General features: G+C 43.1%; 2 protein-coding genes and 1 long non-coding RNA gene across 4 annotated transcripts in view; all 3 read left to right on the forward strand.

Moving 5' to 3' along the window:
- MSANTD2 (Myb/SANT DNA binding domain containing 2) overlaps nucleotides 1-5,930 on the forward strand; it is a 13,526-nt gene extending 7,596 nt beyond the window's left edge. The window contains exons 2-4 of one of the 2 annotated variants that reach the window (XM_081961173.1): nucleotides 4-162; nucleotides 3,090-3,150; nucleotides 4,505-5,930. In XM_081961173.1, the coding sequence (XP_081817299.1) occupies nucleotides 4-162; nucleotides 3,090-3,150; nucleotides 4,505-5,357 (1,073 nt within the window). In that variant the 3' untranslated portion in view covers nucleotides 5,358-5,930. The remainder of the gene's footprint in view (nucleotides 1-3; nucleotides 163-3,089; nucleotides 3,151-4,504) is intronic. The other variant, XM_081961172.1, reaches the window with a different exon arrangement.
- LOC309396195 overlaps nucleotides 1-22,328 on the forward strand; it is a 395,535-nt gene that overhangs the window by 310,375 nt on the left and 62,832 nt on the right. The gene's annotated exons all lie outside the window — the stretch shown is intronic.
- ESAM (endothelial cell adhesion molecule) overlaps nucleotides 13,449-22,328 on the forward strand; it is a 69,847-nt gene continuing 60,967 nt past the window's right edge. Inside the window, exon 1 of the mRNA XM_081961092.1 lies at nucleotides 13,449-13,593. Within this exon, the coding sequence (XP_081817218.1) occupies nucleotides 13,551-13,593 (43 nt within the window). The 5' untranslated portion in view covers nucleotides 13,449-13,550. The remainder of the gene's footprint in view (nucleotides 13,594-22,328) is intronic.

Here is a 22,328-nt window from a genome sequence, read left to right on the forward strand (position 1 = left end):
GAGGATGGGATTCTCAACTCTGCCAACCGGTGCTCATCAATAGCAGTGGCTTGTATCAAGAGCTGGAGTCTGATGGTAGCACAATGGAGGAATATTCGCAGGACGAATGGGGGAACCATAGTCAGGATCTTTACTGTTACCAACCAGGCGAGCAAGAGTTAGGTAAGATGTGGCAAACTTTACCGAAACACTGGTGACTGTTAATGCTTGAATTGGTGCCACTGCAACTTTGGTTGCAACCATGGACTTAGTGTTTCTGTTTTGTACATCTTCCTGTTGCATGCCTTGAAACTGAGGCCGAGATATCTCATTTTAAGTAAGGAAATGGGGCAGTGTCAACTCTTTTATTTTGGTAGACAATTTGACACTCCACCTGCTTGTATATTTATTTATCCATTGCATCACATCTCTCATCCAGGAGTTCTACGTGTCATAGATTCTTTCCTCCAATTTTTTACTCACGTAGACAATTCTGTGAGATGGGCTGAACAATAGTGACTGATCCAAGTCAGCTTCCAAGGTTAAGGGAGGAGTTGAATTGGACTCAAACAGATCCAGGCCCCAAGCATTAATCAGCATGGGACTCTATTTGCATACTTTAGTGATATATTTCCAACATCAATAGCAGAATTCATATTTTGAATACCGTAAAAGCTCTCAGGGTCATTGCTTTCAAATCAGATTTCAGAAAACGCAGTTAAATATTGAGAGTTTTGCTTTACAGATATTCATTGACTTATGACCACAGTTGAGACCAGAATTTTTAGTTGCTAAGCAATGGGGTCCATAAGCGAGCCATCTGTGACCGGATCAGATTTTGCAACCATGTTTACTGGGTCATTAAACATATCCAGTTTCCCCAATTGACTTTGCTTGTCAGAAGCCAGCTGGGATGGTTGCAAATCACAATCATATGACTGAAGATGCTTACAATTGCCATACATTTGAGCCAGTCGTCAAGCACCAAATTGCAATCGCGTGACCACAGGGGTGGTACAATAGCCATAACTTGGAGGATGGGTTGTAAGTCACTTTTTCAAGACCATCGTAGCTTTGAACCATCGTTAGATGGACTCTGATAAGTTGAGGGCTACCTGTATAGACTGAAAGCTCATGTTAATGCATTAATGGAAGGCAGGGGATTCCATTATTTGAACGGAAAGAAAGCATGGCATCATAGAGATTTGTCATTTGCATGGTGATAAACAGATTGCATTTATCCATTGTAATCTTGTCCATAATATCAAAAGTCCTTTCCAGTACAACACAATAAATATACGTCTTCACTGTTTTATAGCCTTTTGTGTATTGTTCCAATTAACAGCTGCCATATGAATATTCAGTCATACTTTCTTGTCTTTCGTATCGGTCGGTGTTAATTAATTAATTGGGGTATGCTAGAAATTGGTAAAGTGATATTTGATGTCAAAGTGGCTTTTGGCTTCTTGCTATCCTACAAGGAGGCCCTTCAGGCATTCACTCATGCCACGGTCACTTCACAAATGCATTACTGCAATGCGCTGTACATGGGGGCTGACCTTGAAGAGCACCCAGAATCTATAGCGGCACGAGCAGTAACGGGCACCACTCCATGTGCTCATTGTCACCACTGTAACACCAACTGCATCAGATGCCAATTGGCTTCTAAGTGCCATTCAAGGTGCTGGTTATCTATCAATATAGAACCTAAAACTCTCGTTGTCATGACCTTCAATTGGGTGAAACAGTGCATCATAGGGCAATAGCTTTTGAACCAAGGTACCTCAAATGGGCTAACTTACAGAATGGATGCAAAATCCAGGACCTGTGACTCCTGAGGGAATGAGATTTGGGGAAATCGTTGCTGTTGAGGGCTGTTGGTTGCGCATGGGCTGCTGCGGTCATGTAATCTTCATTTTCAGCTACAGTTTCCCAGCCAGTCTCACAACGCCTTATTCTCCCTTCCCTCCCCTGCGACAGCAACTCTCCTTGGGAAGGGAAGGGAAATTTCCGATACTCCCTGCCAGATTCCCACAAGGAAACTCAATGGGGAAGATGGCAGGAAGTTAGAAGTCATTCCTCTTCTCCCTGCTTTTTTTCTGCTCACCCTTGGTCATTATATTTCTCTGTTGAGATACGGAAATACCTCTGAAACAATGATCTAACAGGGCAGGGTTTGTTTAGTTACCTATAAAGCCCAGTATGGCATAGGGCCCTGATCACGAACCTATGGCATGTGTGCCACAGGTGGAACGTGGAGCCATATTTGCCAGCATGGCAGCCCTCAGCCTTCCGGAGGCTGATTTTCAGCCTTCCGGAAAGCTGGGGCAGGCTGTTTTTGCTCTCTCCAGGCTTCAGGAAAACCTCCAGAGCCTAGAGAGGGCGAAAAACAGGCCCAACAGGCCAACCGGATGTTCGTTCCCAAATTTCCGGTTGGGCCGTTTTTCGTCCCTCCGGAGGCTTTCCTGAAGCCTAGGGAGGGCGAAAATGGTCTCCTCTGGCTCCCCCAGAGGCCTTCCAGAAGGCTGGGCCGTTGTCGTCATCTCCAGGTTTCAGAGCCTGGAGAGGGCAAAAATCCCCCCTCCCATGCCTGGGGGTTGCGCGTGCATGCTCTCAGAGGCTCTTGAAAGCTTTGAAAAACTGGGGTTGACATTTAATATTTGTTCAACAGCCCCTGTTTTGTGTTGTTTTGCTACGTATTAGATTATTTTGACTCAGGTTGACTCAGCCTTCCATCCTTCCAAGGTGGGTAAAATGAGGACCCAGACTGTTGGGGGCAATGCGCTGATTCTGTAAACCACTTAGAAAGGTCTGTAAAGGTCTGTAAAGCTGTATATAAGTCTAAGTGCTATTGCTATTTTAGCCTGGACTGTCTGGGTGATTCAATATTTTTAGCTGTTTTTAAATTATTCCTAGTTCCATATGCCATCCAGGACCCACTGGAGTTGTCCAGTCAATAAAGTTTAATACATAAATAAATAATAAATAAACTACAGTGATGCCTGTATCCATACTGAAATTGGACAGAGTTATAATTGGGCTATAATTGCCTTTTAAAATAATAAGGCTCAGTTGTTATGAATTATTTTAACCTCTGCTTTACCTTTTAGATGAGATGCCTGCGGTGAAGAAAACATTGAAGATAAAACAAGAATCTTCAGAAGATTCTCAGTAAGTATCCTGAATGGAAATTAAGATTCTGACAGTATCTGCACTTTTCAAGGGCAATACAACGGTCTCAGTTTTTCCCCCCCAGCTGAACCAGATAAAATGCAAACTTGTGCTGTTGAAGTATCCTTGGAAAGTTGCAGTGTCTGGTAACTGCATGTATACCATGAATGGCTTTGCAAATGTTGACTGTTTCATATCTGGAGTTTTCGGAATGCAGGAACTGAATGAAAGCCTATCGAGATGTCTCAGTATTTAGACAGAATAGGAGCCTTCCCAGACGTGTGAGATAGGTTGAGCTGAGAGTTAGGTTTCCATGGCTCCCAGTTTCCCTAGCTCAGGGGTGTCCAAACTTGGGAACTTTAAGACTTGTGGACTTCAACTCCCAGAATTCCACAAGTCTTAAAGTTCCCAAGTTTGGACACCCCTGCCCTAGCTGAGGCGTCAACCCGGGTTTTCCTGGGTCTTAATTCAGATCCTTAATCACTACGCAACAATGGTTTTCTTTATAAGATTGTGCTTTGTTAGGAGTTGCATTAGATACCAAAGTGTAGAAATTCCCATTGCTTCTCAGAATATAGGTGGTCCTCAATGTATGACTGGTTGCTTAGGGATCATTCAAAAGTTTGATGGACCCCAAAAACCCCACAACCCTGACCGGAAGTCCCAGCAGTACTTCCTCCTGTGGTCACATGACTGCACTTTGGGTGCTTGGCAACACGGACCCATTTACGGCCATTTGTAGCATCCTGCTATCCCTTGACCATTTTACGGTGGCATAGTGAACAGGGGGGTTTACTTAACGACCGTGGTGTTTGTTTTAACAGCTGAAACGTTTGCTTAACCGCCACCGCAAAAAAAGGTCGTGAAATTGGATTGACAGTTGCAACTTATGACCATAATAGGCAGGCTCCATTATGGCCATAACTCATACTTGTATTTGCCACACAGGATGAATGATGATAGTGCCTTAAGAAAATCAGACTACTGGCTCCATTTGCTCAACATCATCCATTCGGAACAGTTCTCTTCTCTCCAGTTTCCAGGCAGCAGTCTTTCCTCTCCCAAACTAGAGAGGTCATAAAATGGAATTGGTTCCATTTCACAGGCAATGAAAGTGCTTAACATGGCTTGTGTTTGTTAAGCAAACACCATTGTTGTTAAGCAAACTCTTTGCTTCATACCATAAGGATTTAAGACACTGTTGTGAATGTCTCTAGCAGCTATTTGCCCTTAGCATAGGACAGGCCTGTTTACATCCATTGGAATTTTGTGATTGCATCCTTCTTCTTTTTTCTTAATCGCCCACCTTCAAAACTTAGTCCCATTGTGTTTTGTTCCTTTTTTTTCTTTAAAGGAAGCGCGACCTAATGCAGAATATTGTACAGATCTTGGAATCCGTCCAGTTAAAATGGGAACTCTTTCAGAGTTGGGCGGACTTTTCTAGGCTACACCTTTCGAACAAACTGGCTATATTCGGGATTGGCTATAATACACGGTGGAAGGAGGATATCCGTTACCATTACGCTGAGATCAGTTCCCAAGTTCCCCTTGGCAAGCGACTCCGGGAATATTTCAACTCTGAGAAGCCCGAGGGCAGGATCATCATGACCAGAGTGCAGAAAATGAACTGGAAGAACGTTTATTACAAATTCTTAGAGATTACCATCAGCGAAGCTAGATGCCTGGAGTTACACATGGAAATTGACTGGATACCTATTGCTCACTCCAAGCCAACGGGTGGAAATATTGTCCAGTATTTGTTACCTGGAGGCATTCCAAAGAGCCCGGGTCTGTATGCCATCGGCTATGAAGACTGTCACGAGAAGCCGCCATCTCCCGAACACGAGAGCCTCGGCCAAGAGCCTGAAAACGAGACTCCGGGAGAAACCGAAATGCCATCGTCACAGGCTTCCCTCAAAGTGGAGATGGAGCCCACCAGAATCATCTATTGTTACCTTGGCATTGCCGAGGTCAGGACTCTCCAGCAGTGCTTGTTTTTACACTTCCAGGCCAACACCAAGACCTTCAGCAAAGAGTGGGTTGGCATCAATGGATTTTTATCACAAAACTGTATTGTGGACCCGGGGATTTCTCCTAAGTCTATTTACATTAAATTTGTAGAAGTGGAGAGGGACTTCCTTTCTGCTGGCTCTTTGGTCGAGTGCCTGGAAAAAGCCATCGGATATCCTTTGAAATTTAACAACTGACTTTCATCCTTCATAAGGATCAGGACATTGTAAGTATCGCCTGTGGCATTTGGGACAACTGGTTAGTGCAAGACTGGGCGAAATCAACCGCTCTAACCGAACTGAAATGAGAACACTTATAGGGGGTTTTACAAAAGTGTTTCTCAAGCCAGTAAAATATGCTGTTTACTTCCTTGGGCCAGCCAGCTGGTTTTATAAAGAAAAGGACTTTCAAAGGGAGCATTGTAAATACGATGACTATTGATTACACTCCACGTTGGATGAACGTACATGTTAAATTTCATACGAAAAAGCTGTTTTCCACAATGTCTCATTTTTACACATGTGTCTCAAGTGTGTGATTACGGTTATGTAACAAATAAGCAATAGATAATGAGTTTAAAACCCGGTCACACAAGACTGTTTTTCAGTGCCACCGTTAGCACCTCTTGTATATAATTTAGCATTTCAGTTTCTTCACCCATCAAGTGTTCTTACAATTTTCAACCAGTGTTGCCTGCAAAAACTTCTCTTTCTGTGATGTACCCCCCCCCCACTTTACTAGTAGTGTTGCCATATCACCTTTTTTTAAAATTTTGGTTTATGTTTTGTTTACATTAAAATCATCCATGATGGGCCTTTTAAGAAATGTTTAGTTAACCTCTGTGTGGCAGTGAAAGTAACTCAGCCGCTGGGAAGCATTTTATCAAATCATGCTTTTATCAAATACAATCAAAGCTGTGAGAAGGGGTGGGCTCGGGTGGGAACTGGGGAGTTATGGACCAAGGGAGTAAACATTTTTAATGCCTCATTATAATGTTCCGATATAAATCCCATTGCGCTGCTGGCAAGTGCCAGGTTTTTATTTTTTATTTCGTTTTTTTACAAACCTCATTGATCAGTGGAAGTTGTGACATAACAATGAATGTGTCAGTCCAAATAAAAACAAACAAATGTGGATTTTCAGAAATGTGTTTCTTGCCTGATTGTATCTTTATGAAGATGTGTACTGGCATTTTTTTAAAAAAATGTTTTTATTTATTATACATATTTTTTAATTATTTTGAATGTCTGTATATTCATATATTACCACTGTCTTCAGAAGGAAAAAGAAGCCCTCGGGATGGCTTATCTTGCAAAATCCGTACAGTATTATATGAATAAATAATAGCAAATATAACATTTCCTAATAAAAATGCAACGTTCTGTATAAAAGATTATTTTCCATCTGCTTGTTGAAGGATCCTCATCATTTTGCAAGTTTGCTGATGCTTCAATCTTAAAAAACAAACAAAAATACCTTCATTATCAATCTGTGATCTCCTCAAGCCTGCTATTCTATCTCCCCCCAAATGGTCACATTTGTGCAAAACGATAATCCCAAATTCCGAAAAAATTTTTATTGCTGCTTGTTTACCATCAAATTGGTTGAAGCTGACCAAGTTGGTTCTTTTGCTTGCAGAAAAAGGTTTAGCTTCGTTTCCGAATCAGATTCCTGCTTGGTGACTGCCAATAAAGTCAAGTTGTCATAAGCCAACGGACTCCTAATTTCAAAGTTAGAATTCCCATTTTGAAAGCTACAGTAACTCTTTCGTATTTCAATGCAAGACCATCGTTTCAGAAACTTGTCCTGGCTCTTGAAAGAATTAAGAGGTGGAGAAGGGCTGTTCTGGAATTATCAGGGACCTGATATTGGAAAGTAATGCAGAATCCACATATAAGACACAGGGAAGGGGTTGGCAGAAGCCAAATTCTGTAAAGCAGGGATGTCCAACCTTGGCCATTTTAAGACCTATGGACTTCAACTCCCAGAATTCCTCATCCATGCTGGGGAATTCTGGGAGTTGAAGTCCACAGGTCTTAAAGTGGCTAAGATGTACCCTGGGGGGAACATGGTCAACCTGTGACTTGATTATAAACTCCAGGTTGCAGTTACAGCTTTCCATGATGGAGCAACTATAGTTTATAGAAAATAAGAACGTCAGGAAGAAAGCTTCCCTGAAATGGCTGGCTGGGGAATTCTGGGACAACCCTGCACTAAATAAGAGATGGATATAATTTTCAGTCCCTCCAAAAGTTCTCCTAACTCCAGGCATTTGTATCCAATTGTCATGCTTAATGTAATAGGAGGGGTGGAATAACAAACTAAAAGTAATCTTCAGTATTGCAAAATTGGGCATGGTTCACTTAACTGCCTTGTTTAACAGCTATATCCCAATTGTAGTTATGCATTGAGGACTACCTGCCCTTTGGGAATTAACCATATTCATAACACTTAATTGAAATGTTTAAAAGGTTTATATATTATTGTCAGGAAAATTAGATGGAATTGATCATAAACCACACAGAATCAAACTTCACTTGAGAAGGTGGTTATCTTTGCTTTAAATGTAAGTTAAGGGAGATTTATCCTTTTATTCTGATGCACTTGCTTTTCAGGAAATGTAAAAAAAAAAGCCTCCTTATAACATGACAGCCAAAGAAAATAACGCATCAAGGAATTTGGCTCCTCTTCCACTATTTGATTTCTCAAAGAGCAGCTTTTGGCTTGTAAGCTCCTATAGGGTTGGAAGCAAGTCACTGTCTAAATTAAGTGCTTGCATACTGAAAAGAGGTAATGTATTTCCCTTTGGCAGGTGATCCATACTTTTGACAATGCAAAAAATAAAGGTCCCTCAGCTCTACCAGACATCGCTTCAGAATCACCATATATTCTTCAGTGAGAAGACAATTTGCCAAAACGTTATAAAATATCGAAAGACGGGTAGATAGTATTTTGTAGAATTCCACTGTAGCAGCAGCTTGCCTGAAAATATGTTTCTGGAGAGGTGTTGAAGAGTTGCGATTTGAGCTTGTGTATAATTACATCTCTTTTTCACTAACAGGATGTGACCAGTTCAGTCTAGCATGCTCGGGTTTTGCATTACACCTGGATGGAGAAAATCACTCTCTGAAAATAAAAGCCCATTTTGTGATTTGTCCCTATTTTATGTCTCTACCCAATGAAATCCAAATGTGCACAAAGAGAATACTCAGAATCTCTCTCTCGCAGGTCTCCTTCCAAGTCCAGGGGAAGGTTTATTCTTCAACTGGGCAAGTGATCCTCGATTTACAACCACAACTGAGCCCACAATTTATGTTGCTGAGTAAGACCATTGTTAAGTGAGCTTTATCCCATTTTACAACCTTTCTTGCCACAGTTGCTAAGTGAATCACTGCAGTTGCTAAGTAAAGTTGTTAAGTGAAACTGGCTTTCCCATTGACTTTGCTTGTTAGAAATTTGCAAAAGGTGGATCGTACAACCTCAGCACACGGCAACCATCATAAATACTTGCCAAACATCCAAATTTTGATCATGTGTCCATGGGATGATGCAATGGTTGTGTGAAAAATGGTTGTAATTCGCTTTTTTCAGTACCATAACTGAGCAGTCACCAAATGAATGGTTGTAAGTTGAGTACTACCTACTGGTATATATATATAGTCTAGCTTTCAAAACTCTTCACAGAAAGCTATTTTCCGTTTCTGCCAGCAGGGGGTGACATGCGGCAAAGAATGCAAGATCCTTCCAAATGCCAACTTTAAAAGAATCCAAACTACTTATTCCCTTAATAATACTAACAGCTGAACAGTTTTCACTCAGGAAAGCAAAATGGGGACTGTCTCCAGAGAAGGAAAAAGGCAGGACTTCTCCTAAGCTGATCCAAAGAAATATTAAAAGAAGAAACTGTTGAACGTGTGAAGGTGGTATCAAATTTACTAAGATTTGGGAAAAGAAAAGAGAAAAGGAAGAGGGACTTAGTTACAGAGAGGATGGGTGCATTATTGGAAGAGATGGAAAAATCTATGTGGTTGCTAAGAGACAACAACATGATGGCACATGATCATTGATCAAGATTTGCAAGATTTTATTGATTAACCCACAAAGCCCCAAAAGGCCAAAACACAAAACCCAACCATGCTGACCAGAATAAGTTGGAGTCAGTGGAATGGAGTTTTCTAGAAAAGGGCAAATCGGTTAAATTGCAACATTCTTGACAGATGTGGAAGTGATGTCTTTGTAGCATATGTGTGGAGGCCCAGAAGCATCTTCAGAAGTAATGTTACAGGCAATGCTGTGTACAGTAAGCCGATGTAATTCTCCCCCCCCCCCAACTTTTGGGAAGAAAAAAAAAAGGATACTGCCTCCATTTGTGGCAGTTGTGTTTTCCTGTGATTTCCTTTGTGGAGAGGGAGCAGCTAACAAATTTAATAAAATAAATAAATAAAAATAAATTTCGGGAGGCAAGAAGTTTCTGGCCCAAGCTCTGTGGCCGATATAGGAGGAAATCAGAACGTCTATGGACATTCTCAATCATTCATGTCATGGTTGTCCCAAAACTTCTTTTCAAAAAGGCAGCTGGTCTTTCTTGTTCTTTTTCTTTGTTCCAAAGGGGAGGGGGCAAAACCCCAAGAAAGTCCAGTTGTCTTTTGAATATTCTTTGAAAATGTTTCGCTTCTCGTTCAAGAAGCTTCTTCAGTTCTGACCGAATGGTGAGGAATAGAAGGACTGTATATTCTTTGCAGTCATCTGGTTGTTAGCAGTTTGAAGGTTGGTCATAAGAAAGTGGGAACTACAGAATAGTGGGCATCCATGGCTTGTGGCATGTCCTCTTCTCTCTCCTTTGATGTGACTAATTGTCAGAAACCTACAAATGTTGCAAAACAAAAATCCTATCAATAGTGCTTTTTTTGGTATGCTTTCCAGTTTGCTGTCTTCAGGTGACTGCCTGAAGTGTCTTGTTTTCTTGGCAAGTTTTCTCAGAAGTGATTTGCCATTGTCTCCTTCCTAGGGCTGAGGGAGAAGGACTGGCAAAAGGCCACTCAGCTAGCTTTATGCCTCCGGTAGGAACAAAAGTCAGAGCCTCTTAGTTTCTAGCATGGTGCCTTCTCCGATACACACCAAACCGGTTCTGTTACCAATAGCTGTAGCATTCGGAAACTGTAGGGTAGCCTTTTTCACAAATAACAGTGAAAAGCGAACATTTCAAATTTTCCATGTAATTGTGTTCGTTTATTTTATTGCGCTTGTTTTACTGTTGTTTTAATGATTGGCCTAGGACCATTATTAAATAAGCTGCTTTGTAAGTGAGATGATCAATTTTATATACTTACATAAGTGAGTTTGTGTGTGCATGTATGTGTATATCTATGTATATGTATATATAAAAAAATTGGAGCTGGAAGAAACGTTAGAAATGTTGATCTATTTTAACACATAAACAAACACACCCATGTACAGTGTATGTGAATATGTATATGTATATCACTGTATATGTGTATCACTGCAATGCTGGGATATTTTATCCATCCATCCATCCATCCCAGCCAGTGGGGCAGTGATGCTATAATGCCTTTAAAAGAAGAATGGTTTTGAAGCCCTATATACATCCCATCCATTCCAAGGGCCTGCAGGCATCACTGTCTCACTGACTGGGGAATCTCTCTCTCTATAGCAGTGGTTGTCAACCTTCCCAATGCCGCGACCCTTTAATACAGTTCCTCATGTGGTGACCCCCCAATTATAAAATTTGTGTCTTGGTTCCTAAGACCCTCTAAAATATGTGTTTTCCGATGGTCTTAGGTAATCCCTGTGAAAGGGTCGTTCGACCCCCAAAAGGGTCCCAACCCACAAGTTGAGAACCACTGCTCTATAGAGAAAAAAAATACCACTTCAGCTACCAAAAGCAAACAAACAAACCACCCACTCCCAAGTCAAAAGCTGCAAGTGACCTGGCTTGTTGAAAGGCAGTTTTTCTGCATGTGGGGAGCACAGCATGCTAACCAGAATACGGTAGAGCTGGGAAGGCAGCATCATCACCACAGTTTCCCTTCTGAATCACGGTCTTCGAGATGGAGAACTCTTTGACAGCGAGGATTGAAAATGACACACTGTAGATTAAGGAGAGCTGGGTCCCTGCCGTTCTAATCTGTCCATATTTGGAGATTTGGTTAAATCCTGATTTAAGAACATGTTAAATTTGTTACTCTGCTATCCAAATCTGATTAGTCTGGAAGCTGGAAGCAGACATTGGCTGTTTTCATTCAGAGGTTAACTTCTGCCTCTACTACTTATCTCAACAGAACAGTGAACGGGGACTAAATCTTTTACTTTTCTAAGCAGTATGGAGGGGGGGGGGAGTTAAATTAAGTCACAGGAGGGATTCCACAGATACGTGCCTCAAAAAAACCTCAAATTTTCGTTTTGTTTCTTCTTGGGGTTCATTTCTTGGTGGATTTGTCATTACATATTCCAAATGAATAGATTAGCTTTCCTAATGCCTCTTCCAGGTCATTTGGACTACAAACACCATAACCTAAGAGCAATGAGCAGTTGGAGGCAATGTGTATCGGACTGTCCATAAGGAAAGGAGCTGTAAGACTGCCTATGCTAATGGGAGCTGCGATTTGAAGGATTTGGAGAGAGCTGGATGAACTTAGTCAGGATAGTTTCAAAAATATAGTTTTTAAAATACAACCAACAGTGGGATGTTTTTTTTTTGTTTTTGTTTTTTACACAACCCAAGAGACATTCTTGATACTAGAAAAGGGGTAGAAAAGTACCAGCTCGAGTTGTATCCCATACAGGTTTCTCAATAGCTGGATTCAGACAGATCATGCAACGTTCTTATTGTTGAGCGCAACTCTAGGTGTCAATTCAGGGGTGGGTTCCTGCCGGTTCTAACTTCTTCTATAGAAGAGCTTCCACAAATCTACAGGGCCGTTTAGAACCGGTTCCAGCTCCCTCCCCCCGCCCGCCCGCCCGCACATCATCAAGATGAAGAGCGAGAGGAGGAATTCTGGGAGTTGAAGTCCACAAGTCTTAAATCTTTCAAGTTTGAACACCCCTGGGTTTTTTTTTTCCTAAAGGGTTAGGGATGGTTTGTTTGTTTATTTTCAAATCTTGCTGAGATTTTGCTGAATCAGAGTTGTAATATTCTGGGTGCAGGAGCTTTTTTTTTATTTTTATTTTTTGGAGCTAGCTACAAACTGAGTTTCAAAATAGCAATAGCGCTTAAACTTATATACCGCTTTACAGTGCTTTACAGCACTTTCTAAGCGGTTTACAGAGTCAGCACATTGACCCCAACAATCTGGGTGCTCATTTTACCCACCTTGGAAGGATGGAAGGCTGAGTCAAACCTTGAACTGATCAGAATCGAACTGCCAAATTGCAGGTAGCTGGCAGGCAGCAGAAATAGCTTGCAGTACTGCACTCTAACCACTGTGCCACTGCAACTGCAAGTGCAGATATTTTTTCCCCCTATAGATCAATTTTTCTCAACTTTGGTAACATTAAGACATGTGGACTTCAACTCCCACAATTCCTCAGTCAGGAATTCTGGGAGTTGTAGTCCACCCATCTTAAAGTTGACAAGTTTGAAAAATATAATGAGCTACAACACTGCTTGTTTGTGGCTCAATTGGTTGTCTGACCCAACCAGTGTGGTTTCTAAGCCTTTTTTTTTTTTGCTTACCAAAAGAATCCCACCAACTGTGGCTTAGCCATAAAACCACCAATCTCTCTTTCCTCTTCTTTGAGGCATTTTTTTTTTGCTTCTTATCCATTTTTGTTTGTTTTCTTTGGCTAAAGAACTCTAATGAGCCTCAAAGCTTTTAAATAGATCTGTGTGTCTGTTCCAGTGTCGTTTCCCCTCTCTGGGCTTCATTGTTGGTGCCCAAGTCAGCTTCTCCTGCAGCAGAATTAGATGTTGTGTTGAGTTAGATCAGGGGTTTCTTGAAGACCTGTGGACTTCAACTCCCAGAATTCCCCAGCCAGCCATGCTGGCTGGGGAATTCTGGGAGTAGAAGTCCATAAGTCTTAATGTTGCCAAGGTTGGACACCTCTGAGTTAGATGTTGAGTATAAATAACCATATAAAATCAAAAGCAACTTTGCTCTCTGTCCTGCCTCATCCTCTTCCCCCTTCCCACCACCTCTATTTTCACCTCTAGGCAGGCCCCGCCCCTTTTTCACCTGATAGCTCCGCCTCTACCCTTCGCTCCGGGGCTCCTCCCCCTACGCCACCTGCTGGACACGCCCCACCTGAAGAGCTCCTCCCCCTTCCTTCGCGCTCGCGGGCTCCGGCTGCTGCACCTGCTACTCCGGCTTTCTCCTCCGGGCGAGCGGGACGAGCGCTGCGCCTCGGGTCTTCCTCCGGGGGAAGCCAGCGCAATGGAGCCGTTGTTGTTGGCGCTCTGGATAGCGGCTCTGCTGGGTGAGTGCGGGGCTGCGAGGTGGGGGGGCAGGCAGGGGGCTTGTGCTGGGGAGTAAAGCGCCGATCCTTTACCTGTCGCGGCTTGCGATCCTGAACATTCAGTCGAAGGAGGAGGAGGAGGACGGGGGGGTCCTCTCTCTTTCGATGCTCGGAGGGAGTTTCTTCAGGTTGCAAACTTTGCAGGTCGGCGCCGCCTTGGGAGCAAGTCCTTTTGGGAGTAACCTGGGAGTAACCTAGGATTAGCCTGCAAAGACACCCACCCCCCGGGGAGAGGAGGAGAAGGAGGCAGCTGGGAAGGACAGGCGCGGGGAAATGCGCGGGTTTAGCACAAGGGGTGTGTGTGATCGGGTCAGGGCAATTTAGGAAGAGGGGGCTGCTGGAAAAGGGGGGCTGGGAGGGATGTTCACTTGCTTGGTTGAGGAAAAGCCCCCCACTCCACCCTTCCCGGAATGCTGGTTAGCGACTGTCAGCCCGGGCAAAGGACTCCGGATTAGCAACGCGTGAGAAGGAGCAACTGGGTTTGCGCTGGGACGCTACCGCCGGTCCTTTGAAATCCCTAACTTAGGGTTTGCCTGCCTCGGGGGTTTATATGTATGTCACTATAATCACACAGCGTCTGAGCCCCACCCCCCGCCCCCCAAGATAATGGGCAACGTGGTTTGCAGAGGAAAGCTAACTTTACCGGGCATTCCTTCCTTAGGCTAATTTGGTTTGGTTTTTGTGGAACCCTCTTAGATCCCCCGTAGTCCCGCGTAGGTTCTCCGCCTTGCTTTGCTGGGGCTTTTAAAAAATTATTATTATTTTGCTTTTCATCAGCACCCGCGGAGTCAGCTCAACAGCTAGGAATAGTCTTAACAAAGGAGTTGACAGTCACTGCTTTGTAAACATAAGGTGTCTGGGGTAGTAAGATTCTTAAGGAAGATGTCAACTTCTCTCTGGGATTTCTAAAGTTGGACCTCAGGGCAAGCCTGCAAGGCCATTCAGTTGTGGGGTGGGGTGGAGGGTGGAAGGGTACCCACATTATTACCTAAAAAGGAACGGTGGGTGATTAATCAATGAGCTCTGTGCATCTCCAAACTGATGTGAGCTTCCCATGATCTAAAGAGGTCTCATTCCCTTCTCTATTTCAGTAACCAGTTGACTAAATATACTCATAGTTACAGGTGCTAAATTTATTATTGTGTTCTTTAGAGATTTGTTTTTACCTTCTCTTAAAAAAACAGTGTTTCTTCCCAACAAGATGTAGGCCAATTTAAAGCAGGTCATTTATCAGCCTATTAAACCTGGATTTTAACATTATCTCGCTGCCCTGCTAACTTAGATGATCATTCACCTGGAATGAAAGGCTGAAACGTGCATCCATTAGTAATTCACCTTTCAGATGAAGGTCCCCAAAATCCCAGTCATTGTGGAGTTGTTTCATTTTTTTCTTCTTTTAACAGATTTTCTATGGTAGGATTAAGTGTTTTTTTTTAAATCAGGGCAACCTGATCTACCCAAATATGGGATGGAGCAAACTGCTTCCCCTTTCATCTTTCAGCCCCAATCCAGGAGCCTTCACAGGCAGTCACTTTTGCGACAAACTATTTTTGTGTTAAATTTATGTTTTACCAACAAAGAAAGGGTGACTAGTATAGATCTATTTCAAGCTATTTAGCTCTCGTCAGCTAACCATACCCTTCTAGGATTCGAACCTGGGCTACTTGCATGTTAGGTAGATGTATTAACCTCTAGGAACACGGTGGCTCAGTGGCTAAGATGCTGAGCTTGTCAGTCAGAAAGGTCAGCAGTTCGGCGGTTCAAATCCCTAGTGCCGCATAATGGAGTGAGCTCCCGTTACTTGTTCCAGCTTCTGCCAACCTAGCAGTTCAAAAGCATGTAAAAATGCAAGTAGAAAAATAGGGACCACCTTTGGTGGGAAGGTAATAGCGTTCCATGAGCCTTTGGCATTGAGTCATGGCAACCATATGACCATGGAGATGTCTTCAGACAGCGCTGGCTCTTCGGCTTTGAAACAGAGATGAGCACTGTTCCCAAGTTGGGAACGACTAGCATATATGTGCGAGGGGAACCTTTACCTTTTATTAACTTCTAAGCCATGGGCTCTCCTCACTTTGTCAGCTATACCAGGGGAAAGATTGTTTGGTACGGTTGCAGATGGAAGAAAGTGATGTCTACAAGTCATGTGGAAGAAAAGGCTAAGAGCGATGGAAATCAGCTGAGATCCTTGGAGGCATTGTACCAGGTTCTGCAGTTCCCATGAACTAATATGACAATCTGCTTCTCCGAATGGTGATCTCCTAGGAAAGTATAATGTGGTGACAAGTGTAATGCTTAAAATGTTGGACTTTGGAAACTTACCTTCAAGCCCTACCCGTCCCACTACATTGTGGAGCACTAATTAGTAACTTTTGGACAGTCAATCCAAGTTGCCTAATCTATTTTGGGAATTAAAATTAGAGGAGAAATTCAAATCACCAAGTAGGCTGCCCAGAGTTCTCAGAAGGATTGTGGAAAGTAAATGCAGTAGGTTTTGTATAGGTTGGAAACATGCGGAAGAGGCCTTAAATCGCAGTGGATAGACATTGGCTAAAATGATGACGATCATATGCAATAGATAATAAGGTCTGAGTCATCTATGGATTCTAAGAGCTACGGTTTACACATATACTTAGCTAACACCTAAGTACTGGGAGAACAGGCACAGCTTCTGGTAGTGCTTTTCAAATAGATTGGTTGAAACTAGAGAGGACCTGCAGTTACAAATATCATCAATTCCTTAGCAGCCCATTGTCCATATGTCAGCTTACCTAATAATCAAAGTGTGTGAGTCTGTCCTTTGATATCTTAGATCTCTTGGGAGTAGATCTCAGGCTCACCTGGGAGTTGACTCGGAAGCTTCAGCCACCGTGATGTACCCCAGTGGATTCTGCTACCTTAGTGGATCCACCAGCTTTTTATTTTGCTGAGACCGACGTAAGGGAAGATAGATGAAGAGGGAAGGGGGGGGGACCCCATTCTTCAGCAATAGAAATGAAAATATAAAACCACAGTTTTCTGATCAGCCAGTACCGACTTCAGCAACTTCTCGGGCAAAAAGCTGGATGCTATTTTCATTGCAGCTAAAATGTGAATCTCTTGGTCTACCTTTCAGAAGGCAAACTGGAGTTATGCATCCCTCTGAAGCAAGGAAGCACTTATTTTAAATAGTAGCTTGCACTGGGAGGTGTTATTCTAAGTTGTTCAAGGAATTCCCATGCAATGAATTAATTTAGAGTCCTTGTCCACCATTCCAGTTGGCTGTAAGCCAAGAGCTTTCCCCTCTACCTGTTGCTGGTGCAGCCTCTCTGTTTCCATCTTGGCCTTGTCTTCTTCTCTGCAGAGCCCTAATGCTAGTAGTAGTAGCTTCTGTTTCTCATTCCTGTAATTTTTTTTTTAGCATTCAGTTGAGTTTTCTGTTCACTAAGCAGTGAGGCTGCTCATAGATCTGGAGCTGAAGATCAAACATGATTAGGCATCTGCTTGAGTGAGTATAGAGACCCTGCTGGGAATATTTATTTATTTCATTCATTAAAGTCTGCCCTATCCATCCCACCTAACTATCTTTTATAGCAGCATCCTAAAACCATATAAGTATATGAATAAAAGCATATCTTAAAACAGAGCTAAAAACAAAACTTTCAGGTAACAATAAATCAGGGTTCAAAACCTCCAACCCCCATCCTTGAGGGAAGAGGGGAGAACTCAGACAAGCCACAGCTGCCTTGAGATGTTCCAGCAGGAGATACTTGCTCATCCAGATGTGCTCAGTGTCTCATTCTGCCCTTTGAACAGAAAGCATGTTGCAAACTGAACACCGATTTCCAGGAATTCTTTTTAAACTCATCTTCCAGCATCAAAATTTTCAGTTTGGCGAGGATAGGGGAACAAGAAAAGAGGCAAACTCTTCTGAAAATCATAGTTGCTCCTCTTGCTCTTCACCCAGATCCTTGGATTATCATTTTAGTAAACTTCAGTTGGCAGGGCCAAGAGGTGAGGGATATGGGAGCTGTAGTCCAGACTTCAGGGACCACTAAGTTCATAATTTTAAATCCCATGGACCATTAATATGAATTAGTAATAGGATGGGGTCCTTCAGGCACTTTGCTTGGCTGTCTGTTAGCGGAGAGAAGTGCCTGGGGTCAACCCTAGGTTTGCTGTCCAGCTAGGAATCTCAAATATGGCCAAGAATGAATGTCTGTCTTGTAGCCAGCCCAGGTGCTAGATCAGTCCCCTGCAAACTCTGTCTTTCAAGGAGCCTGGCCGAAGTTTCACACACCACTCACTGAAGCCCCTGGACTCCCAGGGAGGAAGGGAGGGAAGAGCTGGAGCTACTAAACAGGCAGCCAAGCTAAGTGCCTGAAGGACCCCATCCCATCAGCGAGCGGGTGTAATTGCTTCAGCGGTCCATATCCGGCCGAGGGGCCGTAGTTTGAGGATCCCTGATTTAGTGCAATATAAAAAATGCAAAGATTTTTCTGTGGACCACCAAAGTTTTCTCGTGGGCCAACAGTGGTCCTGTGGACCACCAGTTGATTACCGTTGGTCCAGGGTATCTGGACTACAGATACCTGCTTCCTCCTGCGTTCAACTCATTACAAGCTTCCTCGCTTCAGGGAGTGAAAACAGGGCACCCACGTTAAAACCGGCTTGGCTTTTTGCCTTTGTGAATCAGGGCTCTTTCATGGTCCTTTGTTTGTTTGTTCTGTTAGAACTTGGACTGTAAACTCTTCATTCCGGCACAACTGATAATCTCTGTCAAACATTGTTCAAATGCCAGAAACCCTCGAGCCAAAAGTATCATGAAAGTTTTCTAGATGAAACCAGGGGATTTCTTCTTAAACAAGATATTCCTGTAGTCAGATTTAGGACTAACAATTGGCCCCACCAGCTTCTGGTGGTCTGAGAAAAGCCAATGAGTGGGAAGAGATGGTGGTTTTTATAGCTTGTGCATAAAGGTGAGAATAGAAAGGGCTGGGTTCGATGCACTGCATAGCCCTGGAGTTTGTGGATTTGGGGACTCGTTTGGAGGGTCAGGGATGCTCTTAGAATACAGTATTTAAAAAAATAAAATGGCGACAATTGAGGATCACCTAAGGAGGTCTCCATAGGGATGTGGGTAACGCACCCATGACCCTCTTCTCTGTCTATCAGTGTAGCTTCAGAAGAGAAAGCATCTTGATGTGCCCTACAAAGGTCAGAAGCTCTAGGACAGTGTTGGCAAACTTTTTCAGCACCGAGTGCCAAAACTGGAGGCTTTTAAAAAGACTTGGAACTTGGAAATTCAGACAAGTATTGGAATTCAGACAAGTATTTCCAAGTCCCAGTCTTTTTAAAGTATTTAAAAACTGAAGGCTTTTAAAAAGAGACTGGATAGCCACTTCTTTGAAATGGTATAAGGACTAAGCAGGGGGTTGGGCTAGAACGCCTCCAAGGACTCTGCCAACCCTATTATTCTGTAGTCTATATTTTTGTCAATCACACAATAATCTACCTGCATTTCTTCTCTCCAGTTTAGAAGGAAGAACGAATATTCTCTTTAAATCACTGGGATTCTGATAATCTCGATAGTAGACTGTAATGCTAAGTGGATCAACCCCCTCCCCCCCATATAATATGGACAATTAGTATATGGAAATGTCATAGGTTTGTGTAGGTGCTTTGTCACTCTGTGAGTTGAAAGGTTTATTGCATTCTCCCCATGACAGATTTTGGATGCATGGATGCATGCCGGAAATCGGAAGAGCAGCTGTCTGGTGCGCATGCGTGGGGCAGGAAGGTGATCTTCCAGTTTCTGGCACATGCATGCTGACTGGCCACCTGGTCTTTGCATGCGCATAGCACACCAGAAACCAGAAGACCAGGTGGCCGCTGCACATGCACCCGGAAGGTCATCTTCTTCTACCTGCTTCCTCCTGCGTTCAACTCTTTGCAAGCTTCCTTGTTTCAGGGAGTGAAAACAGGGCACCCACATTCAATGGGTGGGTGCATGGTGCATTAATGATGCATTAAATGGGCTCATGCATGGTGAAGACCAGCTGGCCGGCATGCCAGAACCCGGAACAGCAACAGGCGACGGCTCACGTGCCCGGAGAGATGGCTCTGTGTGCCGCTTCTGGTACACATGTTGTAGGTTCACCTTCACGGCTCTAGGAAAAACAGAATTCAAACAAAGATTAGACCAAGAGCCACGGTGGCGCAGTGGTGAGAGTGCAGTACTGCAGGCTGCTTCTGCTGACTGCCGGCTGCCTGCAATTTGGCAGTTTGAATCTCACCAGGCTCAAGGTTGACTCAGCCTTCCATCCTTCCGAGGTGGGTAAATTGAGGACCCAGATTGTTGGGGGCAAGAGGCTGACTCTGTAAATCATTCAGAGAGGGCTGGAAAGCACTGTGAAGTGGTATATAAGTCTAAGTGCTATTGCCTGCCTGCCTGCCTGCCTGCCTGCCTGCCTGCCTGCCTGCCTGCCTTCCTTCCTTCCTTCCTTCCTTCCTTCCTTCCTTCCTTCCTTCCTTCCTTCCTTCCTTCCTTCCTTCCTTCCTTCCCAGTGATTAGAATGCAGCATTGCAGGCTAACTCTGCCTACATCCAGGGGTTCGATTCTCACCAGGCTCAAGGTTGACTCAGCCTTCCATCCTTCCGAGGTGGGTAAATTGAGGACCCAGATTGTTGGGGGCCAGAGACTGACTCTGTAAACCATTCAGAGAGGGCTGGAAAGCACTGTGAAGTGGTATATAAGTCTTAAGTGCTATTGCTATTATCTCTGTTCCCTGTTTTCCCTGGTTGGTTTTGCATTGTTGATAGGGAGATTTTTGTAGAACAGCAAAGCCTGGTAAAATAAAGCAGCATCATTTTTTAAAAAGTCCATTCGAATTGGAAGAAGAAGAAAAAATATTTCAAGCTCCCAGGTGAGAGTTCGTTTTTACTGTTTATATCCAAATAATGTCTCTGAGACTTTAGACTAGAAAAGATCAAAGTTGATGTGCTGTTTTTGATGTTTTTTTTTTCCTAACCTCGCTGGAGTCAATATATTTAACTAGACCACAGTGTCTCAACTCAGTCCCTAGTGTGAGAATTCAACTTGGCCCCCCACGGAGGCCACCTCTGTACAGAATGATGATTTCTAACACGCTAGAGCGCTAATCATAACCTGTTTGCTGCTACTATTTTCTCACCTGTCTTTCTGAATCAGTTTGTGATGCTTTGATGAAGGGAAATGTGAAAAGTGAGATGGACTTGCATCTAAGGCTTCAACTTATAAAAAGCAGGCCTATCGTTTGACAAAAGGTCTGTTAAGATCTGAATGACCAGGATGGAAAAAAAATGACCTAATGGGCAGGGGGTTATTTGAGTGCTGGAACCCTATTCTCATTCATATTAAATCTAGAAGGATTTTGGGCAAGTTTCTAAGTAATTTTGTTGCAGCAGATTGAGGCCTTTGCTTCAATCTCGAGAAAGACGGGACGTGAGACCACGAAGGTGCAAGAGAAACAGGTTTATTGATGCATCGAGTTCAGAGTGCTAACACACCAAAAATCTGAACTGCCTGGGCCCCGCCCAGGATGCTACTTTTATGCCGTGTTCCACACTGAGCATTCTCAAGGCGTTTCCATACACGAGACAAGCATGACATTTAGAAAAGGAGAAGTCCATATTGGAATGCTACAAACAGAGAAGTACATAGGAAAAATACAAAAAAAGAAGTTCCTATAATGTCTTAAGCGATCGGCAATTTCACCTCTGTTCTATCTTACACTCACACTTGGCTTCCTGTGCCCCTCCTTTACGGCGTCTTACCACACTGTTCCAGTACAATTTGTAACAATTTTGAGGATAAAGAGATCAGAGTTTAATCAAAGTGCTTATTAAGGACATATCACTGATTTAAAGTATAGAGTCTGGGGGCTCCTATACCCAGGCGATATGGTGAGATTTTGGCCGTTTTCTCCCAGCTGCCTCAATTTGAATGAAGTCATTTGCCTTTGCTTGCTGCTGTAATATCCTAGCATCTTAATCTTCTCTCTTCCCCACTCACCAAGTCCTACGTGATCAAGGATATTACAAGTCAGAGTTCTGAGACTTGGTCTAACTGCTTCCCTCTAAAGGAAGTCCATCTTTTGTGATAGCTTTGAAAGGAAATGAATGCAATGACGCTCAGGCATGAGGCTGGGAACATGTTCTGCTTCTCCCAAGAGAATAGCTTGGGTGGGCCCATGTTTTCACTTCCCAGGATCCTACAGTCATATTCTTAACTGGGCAGAAGGAAGAACAAGGAGCAATATCAAGAAAATATAATTGACAAATGATAAATACAATTACATATTGGGTTTCTTCGTAAAAACAACGTTCTTGACAAAATGGGCATTGCCCTAACTAGATACCTTTAGTAAAGTAACTGCAATTAATTTTCTGATCCAGAAGTTCAATTCTTTTTCTCATTTCATGTGTATCTAAAAGAACAGGGGGGGGGGAGAAACAAGGGTCTCCCAGTACTCTTTAAAATGAAAAAAAAAAGGACATAAGGGGAAGTGTCAGACCACAAAAGAAACAATCCGTAAAGGCTTAAGGCAACAAATAAATACATGGAAATGCTTCGTTGACTTTTTTTTATCCTGAGAATGAAACTTGAAGTGTCTTCTTAGCCACTCGTCTGGATGGAACTCTTCCCTCTCACTTCTGTTCTACTCTCACAACCCAGA

This window comes from Natrix helvetica (genome assembly GCF_964273705.1).
Source record: "Natrix helvetica genome assembly, chromosome: 8".
Taxonomy (NCBI): domain Eukaryota; kingdom Metazoa; phylum Chordata; class Lepidosauria; order Squamata; family Natricidae; genus Natrix; species Natrix helvetica.